The sequence below is a fragment of the Thamnophis sirtalis genome, unplaced genomic scaffold (genome assembly GCF_051295495.1).
Source record: "Thamnophis sirtalis isolate CommonGarterSnake01/CBP01778 unplaced genomic scaffold, rThaSir2_p1.2 scaffold_78, whole genome shotgun sequence".
Lineage (NCBI taxonomy): Eukaryota > Metazoa > Chordata > Lepidosauria > Squamata > Natricidae > Thamnophis > Thamnophis sirtalis.
Window position 1 is genome coordinate 10,656 of NW_028261458.1, and position 9,171 is coordinate 19,826.

Sequence of the window (9,171 nt, forward strand, 5' to 3'; positions counted from 1 at the left end):
GGCGGAACCACCTGGTCGGTTCCTCCTCCCTACAGTGGGGGTTTGGCCTCCGGAAGTCGAGCCTCAGTAGGCAGTGGTCTGACCACGACAGGGGTATGATGTCACTCCCCCTCAGACCAAGATCACAAATCCACTGCTCCGAGAGAAATACAAGGTCAAGCATGTGTCCCGCTGAATGGGTTGGGCCTCGAATTACTTGGGTCAAGCCCATGGCTGTCATGGAAGCCATGAACTCCTGCGCCCCATCAGAGCTTTCACCGAGCGACGGCAAATTAAAGTCCCCCAGGACCATCAACCTAGGGAACTCAATTGCCAGCTCGGCTACCGACTCGAGGAGCGAGGGGAGGGCTGCTGCAACGCTGTTGGGAGGCAGGTACGTTAGCAGCAGACCCACTTGACCCTTGAGGTCCAACTTTAACAGCAATGACTCACACCCGACAATCTCCGGAGCAGGGACCCTACGAGGAACTAACGACTCCCGGATAACGGCGGCCACACCCCCACCCCTTCCCTGGGCTCTTGGCTGATGTAGCACCTGAAATCCTTCTGGGCACAGCTCTACAAGGGGGACTCCTCCCTCTGGGCCCAGCCAGGTCTCAGTAATACATGCCAGGTCTGCCCTCTCGTCTAAAATTAAGTCCCGGACGAGAGGAGCTTTATGGACAACAGACCTGGCATTTAGCGACAACAGCCTGAGACCAGGGTCCTGACTACTCACGCCATCTGGTCTTGGAGTGGGACTCCTAGGGCCGGAAGGAGGGATCTCTGCAATATAGCGAACCCTCCTTCCCCGGTAATGGCCTGCCCTAAAGTCCCCGCCGTATCTGCCCCTCCCTGTTACGACCGCAATACCCCGACCCTCTCCTGTGTCTCTGGTCCCCTCAACCACCCCCATCGCCCCCGCCATCTCCGGCAGGCCCTCCGAATCATACATACTCAAACACTCCCCCAAAAGGGACGAGTGGGGCTCCCTCTGGAGGAGGAAGCAGGATTTCCAGGGGTGCAAAGGCTCCGTTGCGGAGGCCCCCAGCAGGAGACGCAGCACCCGCTGCCCCCAGAGGGACCCGAAAGAGCCACAGAGACCAAGCCCCCCTCCCAGGCCACATCACGACGCCAGCCTGGGGTTCCCAAGAGCCAATTTATTCTCTCTCTCAGGCGCGGGAAGGTGCTGCCCCCCGCGGCCCCTCTCCTCTCCGCCTTTGCAGCAGCAGCAGCAGCAGCAGCGACCCCAGGCTCAGGGTTGCGGCCAGCCCTGCCGCCAGACAGAGCCCGTCCTCCCATCGCAGGAAGCCCTCCGGGGCAAGCGCTCCGGACCCTGCAGGGGAAAGAGAGTGCCGGGCAGGGGGGTCTTGCCTAGCCCCTGGTGCGATGGGGTCTTCACTCAGAGCAGTCTGCAGCCAGGAGGAACTGCTGAAGGTCCCTGGCCAGAGGCCTCCATCGTTGAGGGTTGATACAGCCACACACAGAGAAACCCCTCCCCCCAGAGGGGCTGCTGGGGGGGCAGGTGACCCCCCCCTTTAGTACCTTCCGGGCGGGAGGCCTGCACGGGCTGGCTGAAGAGGTCCACAGGCCCAGCGGACGCCAGCATCAGCACTTGCTCTGCCTCCGAAGGAGCTCCTCCCTGGGCATCCCTCCGGCCTGGGGCGGGGGAGAGGGAGGGGCATCTACCAGCACTGCAGTGTGCTCCCCATAGCCCCCCCCCCAAGGACCCTCTGCAGCCCACCAACTCACGTCTGCCCCGCAGGCCGGCCTCACAGCGGGTGCCGCACGGCTCCTGGGTGGAGGGCAGGCCGGCCGAGGCACTGCAGTGGAAATAGATCTGTGGGGAAGGGGCCAGGGGTCAGGAGCAGTGGGGGACCCCAACCCACATGCCGGGCCCACGGGTCAACTGCTGGGAGAAAATGGTCCCCCCAGAGTCTGGCCTCCGGGCAAAGTGCCTCTGAGGATGTACGGAAAACCTCTTCCCTTGGCTCAGCGGCACTGAGTCCAGGATGGGCTGCTGCTGAGAACCAGAACTCCTCTGCGCTTGCCCTCCTGTGGGCAAAGGGGTTGGGGACCTGCCCCCCCCCCACTCTGCCCAGGCCCCCATCCCTACCGGGCCGCTGAGCGTCTGCCGGGCGTCCCTGTCCGTAAAGGTCCTGACCACGAAGCGCTGATGGTGGGAGGGGAAGGGCAGCCCCAGATCCCACTCGAGGGGAACCAGCTGGGCCTGGAGGTTGCCTCCGTGGCAGGGGCACCTGGGGGCAGAGGGGGCAGCTCAGGCACAAACGGCCTCCAGGAGAACCAGGCTTCGAGTGACCACCGGTGGGGGTGGGAGGCCGGGGAAGGGAGGGGGCTGCTGCCCACCACCAAACGCTTGGCAACCAGCCAATCCTGGCTCTGCTGGACCAGGGAAAACGGGGAGCTTCCACCCCCTGGGGAAAGTCGCTCTGATCGAGAGACAGCGCCCCCCTCCCCCCCCCGCCTAAAAGAAATAAATTGAAAGAAACGAAGCGCTGGGCCCCACAGGATCATCGAGGGGGGCTGCACAGCGTTCCTCCTTGGTCAAGCTCTGGCCAGAGACTGGCGGAGGCAGCCAGGCCACCCCTGGGCGCCAGGCAAACTTGCTGGTTAAGGCATGTCACCCCCCCTGCCCGTCCCAAGTCACAGACCCATCCTGCAGGAGGGGCCACTGCGGTGACCGGAGGGGGCTGGGGCTGGGGGAGGCCCAACACGCGTGGAGGAGCAGGAGCAGCGCCGGATCCCTCCTCCCGAGGAGCCGGACTTCCAGGGGGATGGGCTCTCGCAGCAGCTTCACCACCGGGTAGTCCAGAGGGCCGTAGTAGGAGGAGTAGGTCTCGTCTGCAGAGGGAGGAGGCCCCTGAGGTTGCCCCAGAGGGACAGCAGCAGGCAGAGCCCCCCCCCTCCTGGGAGGGCTTGGGGGCTGACCCCCCCACATACCTGCAGCGATCCGCATGTCCAGGGTGAGGGGCCCCTGCTGGGCAACGGCGGCCGGGGGAGGAAGAACGGCCACCAGGAGACTCACCGGGAGGGGCTCCTGGGCAGAGTAGCTGCAGCGGATGGTCAGCCTGCAAGAGAGCCGGGGGGGGGGGGGGCTTGTGGCCACTGCTGCCGGGTTCCCTTGAGGGCACCAGTGAATCCGGGAGGAAGAAGGCACCCTTGAGGTCATGAAGGCCACCCCTGCTCAGGGCCTGGGGGGAATGCAGCAAGCAGAAGCAGCAGGAGGCCCAGAGCCACCAAGCCCCCTGGCTGAAGCCCGGCTCTGCCTTCCGGGGAGGGGGCCGAGAGCCAGCCCAGCTCAAGGCCTCTGGGGGCCGGAGGGCCAGGCAGGCAGGGGCTCCTTCCCCCTCTCTCTTGGGGGGATCTTCCCCCCCTCATCCCAGGGCTGGGATCCTGGCCCTGCTCCTCCCCGCCCCCAGCCTGCCCAGGGACCCCCCTGCGGCCACCTGAAGAAGTCGCTGTCCCGGGTGATGGAGCCCGAAGAGGCCCGGAGGGTCCGTCTCTCCGCCGAGAGCTGGTTCTCGTAAATCCGGTGGCCTCCGGCCTCCTGGCACAGAAAGCGCTGGCTGAGGGGACCCCTCCCTCCCTCCCTCCTTCAGCTCTTCCCTCCCTCCCTTTCTAGCAGGCTCTGCCCCCCCCCCCCCCGAGCCCCTCTGCTTTTGTCCCCCAATGGGGCCGCTTTCTTCCAGCCCAGAGAATCAGGGGTGGAAGATGGCTCAGCATTTCTCTCCCACCGGAGCAAAGGGAATTGGGGGGGGGGGTTTGCCAGTGGAAGTCCTTTAAGCCCCCTCCCTCCTCTTCCCCCTTTGAGCCCGGCCATTTGAACCCTCGGAGAGAACCTGGGCCCCCGAGGGAGAAGCTGTGGGACTCCGGGGCTCTGACCCCTTTCGGCCCCCAGGGTGAACTTGGGGACCCCCAGCCAGCCAGCCTCTCCCAGGCCCCCCCCCCCACCTCACAGGGGCGTGGTGGTTGTTGTTGCTGTTGTGTGGCAGCCTCCTCACTGACCTTGACGATGGTCCCACAGGCAGAGAGTGGGAAGTTGAAGACAACGAAGACTTTATTCCTGGAAAGGGGGCCACAGGGGCCCCCCCGAGGCCTCAGCAAATGCAGGGAATCCAGGCTCAGGGCCGGCACAGCCGCGTCTCTAGAGACGGCCAGGGAGAAGGAGCCCTCCGGGGTGCAGCGGGCCGTCACTGTGAAGGGGATGAGAGTGGGGGTGGGGGGGGTCTGTTGGGTCAAAGGCCAGGTGCCCCTTTCCTCCCACCCCTGGCCCAGAAAGGCCTCGGGCAGGACAGGCTGCAAGCTCTCCCCCCCTGCAAGACAGAAGGGGGGGGATGGCTATGCAAGGGACCGTCCAGCCCAGCGGAGGAGGGTCCCTTCCTCCGTTCCCTTCGGGCTCCTGATATGGGTCCTCCCCCCTCGTCCCCTTTCTGCTTCCTGGCACGGCCTCTCTCTTCCCTCCACCCTTTTCCCCATCCCAGGCATTGGGGGGGGGGGCAGAAGACGCCCCCCCAGGAGGGTAGAAGCATTCCCACCCCCGATGGGGAGGAAGGAGAAGACCCCCCCCCAGCCCTCCTCTACCTCCACAAGGACGACCCCCCTCCTCTCTGCTTCCCCTTGGCCAGCCGCCCTTCCAGGCGTGGCTCAGGGGCCCAGGTAACCCCGGACAGAGGCCCCTTGTCTTGGACCAGCCCTTTGGGGCAGCTGAGCAGAAGGCTCAGCCTAAGTTCCCCAGAAGAGACCTGGGGGTCCCTAAAGGGACTTGGGGGCACAGAAGGGACCGGCTGCAGCTGCTGCCCCTCCAAGGGGGATGGGGGTCCCGGGACGTCCCAGGGGCCACAGTGGTGCCCCCCTCCCTCGGCCCCCGCGGTCTGCCGCTGCACCTGTCTTGCCGTAGTAGCAGGGGGTCAGCCTGTCCTGGGGGTCAAAGCAGCAGCCCAGATGGGAGCACCGTCCGTGGCTGAGCCGCTGGGAGCTGCAGGGCAGCCGGTCCGCCATCTGCACCGCTGAGCACCGCCTGGGGCTGGGGGGATCCAGGACTGGGGGCAGGAGAGAGGGCGGCCATGGGGCATCTCCCCTTCCCCTGCAGGAGCACCAGGAAGATTCCCTCTGCAGAGGCCCAGCTCAGGAGGGGCCCCTGGGGACCCCCGTTTGGCTGCCTCTTGGCCCAGGAGGGCCGGGGGAGCCCAGAGCCGCCCCCCCCCTTGGCACCCACAGCTGATGGTTGCCGGTGGGCCTTCTGTAGCCTCTCCTTCTCCAGCAGACTCCAGAGCCCACCCCAACGGCTGCTCCCCTTTGGGGACGCTGTGGTCCTTGCTGTGGTCCTTGGGGGCCCCTCCGAACTTCCCTGGGCAAAGGGGGAAGGGCTCCCGGGGGGGGGATTCTGCCGGGGGCTCCCCACGTCCCTCCCTGTGAGGGGCTCCCGGGCCCAAAGCCAAAGAGGGTCCCTGGTCAAACGGAACATAGAGGAACATGGGGCCTGAGAGGCCCCACAGCGCTGCTGCTGCTCCAGGGACTCCGGGCCAGAGATGCCACAGCGGAGACCGGCCGGGCCAGAAACAGCCACCGGGAGCCTCTTGGGAGCTGCCCCCTTTGGGCCAACGGCCCTCCCTGCAGGCCCCCAGAGCCAGCACCCTCACTGCCCTTGGTGGGGGTGGATGTGGGGTTGGCCTGTGGGGCAGCTGTGGGATCTTGGGAGCGGCTGACCCCCCCATACCCCTCCCCCATGGATGTCTCAGCACCTACCCCCGGGCAGTGCCACTGCTGCCGGTGGCTCCCACCCGGTCCCAGCAGGGGCCACCTTGGCAGTAGCAGCCATCAGAAGCGCCAGGAGTGCAGGGGAAGCCATGCCAGCTGGCATCTGCCTGGCAGGAGGCAGGCAGGGGTCTGGGCCTCCTCCAGTTGCCAGGGTGGGCTTCTCCCACATCAACAGCCCCGCTTTGTGACCTCACCTCCCCCTCCTGGCCTGCAGCAGCTTTGGGCACAAGGGCAGCAGGCAGAAGCCCCTCCCCAGGGCCTATCGGGGGGGGGGGAGGGGGGAAGCCTCTTGTGCCCTTCCACTCAGGAGACCAGGACGGCGCCCCCCCCCCTCCCTGGCTGCAGGCGGGCAGGTGTCTGGCAGGTATCAGGACAGCCTCAGCAGCCCTTCCCCTCCTCTCTCCCCGAGTGGGGCAGGGGGTCTGGGCACAGGAGGTGGGGTCTTCCTGCTTTGTACTTGGAGGGAAGGGCTGTAAGAGGGCCCCGCCTGGAAGCTGCACAGCCCCACCAGGAGCAAGGAGACCCCAGCCCAACTGGTGTCGCCCTGGAGCAGCCCGGGGGGGCCTGAAGGTCGGGAGCCACCCCCCCCCCCCCGAGAAAAGCCTGCTGCCTACCTAAATGTGGCCCTGGGCATCTCAGCTCCTTCTGGCAGGGGGCCGTCCGTCCATCTGGCCCAAGGCTTTCCATCTGCAGGGTGGTCCGATAGCTCCCATCCTGGTGGGGGAGGAGGAGCCGCTGGTCCCTCCAGCCCAGCCTGAAAGCCCCCCCCCCAGCCCCCCTGGGGGGAGCCACGGCTGCTTCCTGGGGCCTGTGGCCAATTGGGGGGGGCACTCTGCCCATCAAGGGTGTTCCAGAGTCCTTTCAGGTCCTGAAACCAATCCTTGGGGGGGGGGCGTCTGCTAGGCCCCCCTGAGCATCTCAGACAGAGGAGAAAAGGCAGCCCAGCCCCCCTGAGTGAGGGGCTCCTGGCTGCTCTCCTTTCCCCCAATTCCTCCCATCTTGAAGAAGCCGGACCTTCTGACCACTCAGGGCTGCCATGGAGGCTCTGAAGGGTCAACCTCTCCAGCCCCTTCCTCAGAGCCACTCTGGCCAGAAGGGAGGGGCTGCAGGACGGCCGGAGCAGAGCTCCTGACTGGGAAAGGGCACAGCCATTAACGGAGTAACAGAGCCAGAGGGAACCCCGAAGGTCTTCTAGGCCAACCCCCTCTTCAAGCAGGAGACGCGAGACCAGGGGGCTTCGACCCCCGGGCTGCAGCCCCTACCGGGCCGTGAGCCATTCGGAAGCGAGCCATGGAATTGGAGGGCGAGTGTGCGCGCACGAGCAGTGAGCGTGCTCAGTTTGTGCAGCTAGGTGGCCCCGGGAAGCCCTCTCCCACCCTGTGCCCCCCCTCTTACCTGCGCCTGGGTGTAGCATCCGCCAAAGGCCGTCTCGACGGCCACGGAGCCCCCTGGCAGAGAGGACACCGAGGTCCCACAGGCGGAGTCGTTCTTCAGCAGACGGGGGGTCCCTGCGGCATCTGCGGGGGGGGGGGGGAAGAGGCAGCAGCGTGGCTGAATTGGGGGCCTTGGCCCCTCCCATCAGCCCTGCAAAGTGGGCCAGTCCGGGACAGACATGCTGTAGGGACCCAGGCGGCAGGGGGTGGGGCAGCAGCATCCGTTTCCCCGGGAAACCCTCCCCCTCCCCCCTGCTTAGAAGTGGGGAGAAGACCCCAGGCATCCTCAGGCCGTCTGAAGGCTCCTCTCCTCTGCCAGGCAAGGCAGGGCCCACCCGGGGCACAAACCCCCTCTGGCCCCAAGAGAGGAGGCTCCGGGTGGCTCAGGGCGGAGCTGAGGGGTCCCCGAGGGGGGGTGTCTCTCTTTCTATCTCTCGCTGGGTGGCTTTCTTGCAGACGTTTCATTGCCCAAACTAGGTAAGGTCACCAGTGCTGGTGAGGGAGGGGTTTCTTTTCTTGGTTTAGGTAAAGACCCTCCTTACTGGCACGGAAGCTCCCTAGTTTGAGTGATGAGACTGCAAGAAAACTTCACTTGCTCAGAGTCCCAGACCACCCCCTCCCCTCCCCCCTCCCCCCTGCTGTGTGTGTGTGTGGGGGGCATCTTCATGCAAAACCAAACTTTTAAAAATATCAGCAGAAAAGTTTCAGAATCGGCCGAAGCTGCCAGTTAAGTAGAACATTTAAATTGAGGCCTATTAGCATATTTTTCACCTGTAAAAGAGTCGCATAGAAGGCTTGCGTGGCCGGCCGCTTGGAGCAAAGGGTCCCATTAATGGGGGGGGGGGTCACCAGGGTGAGCAGAGTTCCTGGGCAGATGAAACCCGCCTCTCCCCTCCAGCTCTTCCCCTGGAGCCAGGCCCCTCCCCTCCCTGCAGCTGGGAGACGGCTCCCCCACGCTCAGCCCCCCCCCCTCATTCCTTGGGCCGGTGGTCCGGCCTCGAGGCTCAGCGCCACTGACCAAGAAGCCGGATGACCGAGGAAGCCGCTCTGGGCCTGGGCGTCAGCAGGATCCGCATGCGGCCCCCCTGGCAGCTCTGCAAAGCAGCCCCCCAGCAGGCTTCTCCATTGCACAGGCCCACCTGCAGGGCCCAGCCGAGGAGGCCCAGGCCGAACGCTGCAAGAGCCATCCTAATCATCCAGGGACTGGCAAGTGGCTAGTCCTCAAAGAGGCTTCATAGCCCTGGGCTGGGGGAGGGAGGGCTGGGCTGCAAATCAAGGCTGCAGCCCCCTTGCAGGCAGATGGGGAGGGGCAAGGGGCACCTCCCTTGTTTGTTTGTTTGTTTGTTTGTAGTTTATTTATAGGCCGCCCTTTTCCCTGAGGGGACTCAGGGCGGCTTACAATCAAAAAAGGAAGGGGAGTGTAGGACAATACAAAAAAGAAATGTGCACAAAGTAAATTAGACAGTAAAACTCAACATTCACTCAGCATTCGGGAGGGGCGAAATAAGATTATCCCCAGGCCTGACGGGTTAGCCAGTTCTTGAGGGCTGTGCGGAAGGCCTGGACGGTGGTGAGGGTACGAATCTCCACGGGGAGATTGTTCCATAGTGTCGGAGCCGCAACAGAGAAGGCTCTCCTCCGAGTAGTCACCAGTCGGCACTGACTGGCGGATGGAATACGGAGGAGGCCTACCCTGTGCGATCTGATGGGACGCAGGGAGGTAATTGGCAGAAGGCGGTCTCTCAAATAGTCAGATCCACTACCATGGAGCGCTTTATAGGTGGTGAGTAGGACCTTGAAGTGCACCCGGAGACCAACAGGTAGCCAGTGCAGCTCACGGAGGATCGGTGTTATGTGGGCGAACCGTGGTGCGCCCACGATCACTCGCGCGGCCGCATTCTGGACTAGCTGAAGTCTCCGGATGCTCTTCAAGGGCAGCCCCATGTAGAGCACATTGCAGTACTCCAGCCTAGAGATCACT

General features: G+C 64.8%; 1 protein-coding gene across 1 annotated transcript; it reads right to left on the reverse strand.

Moving 5' to 3' along the window:
• Positions 1 to 1,731: 1,731 nt before the first annotated feature.
• LOC148042195 (zona pellucida sperm-binding protein 4-like) lies at positions 1,732 to 7,255 on the reverse strand (the record flags this gene model as incomplete). Its single annotated transcript, XM_087703200.1, has 10 exons — positions 7,153 to 7,255; positions 6,372 to 6,471; positions 4,884 to 5,039; positions 4,006 to 4,193; positions 3,447 to 3,547; positions 2,941 to 3,068; positions 2,652 to 2,841; positions 2,369 to 2,379; positions 2,096 to 2,256; positions 1,732 to 1,819 (listed from the first exon to the last, which is right to left on the reverse strand). Coding segments are annotated over exons 2-10 (1,096 nt in total), but the record flags the coding sequence as incomplete, so codon positions are not given.
• Between the last annotated feature and the right edge of the window lie 1,916 nt (positions 7,256 to 9,171).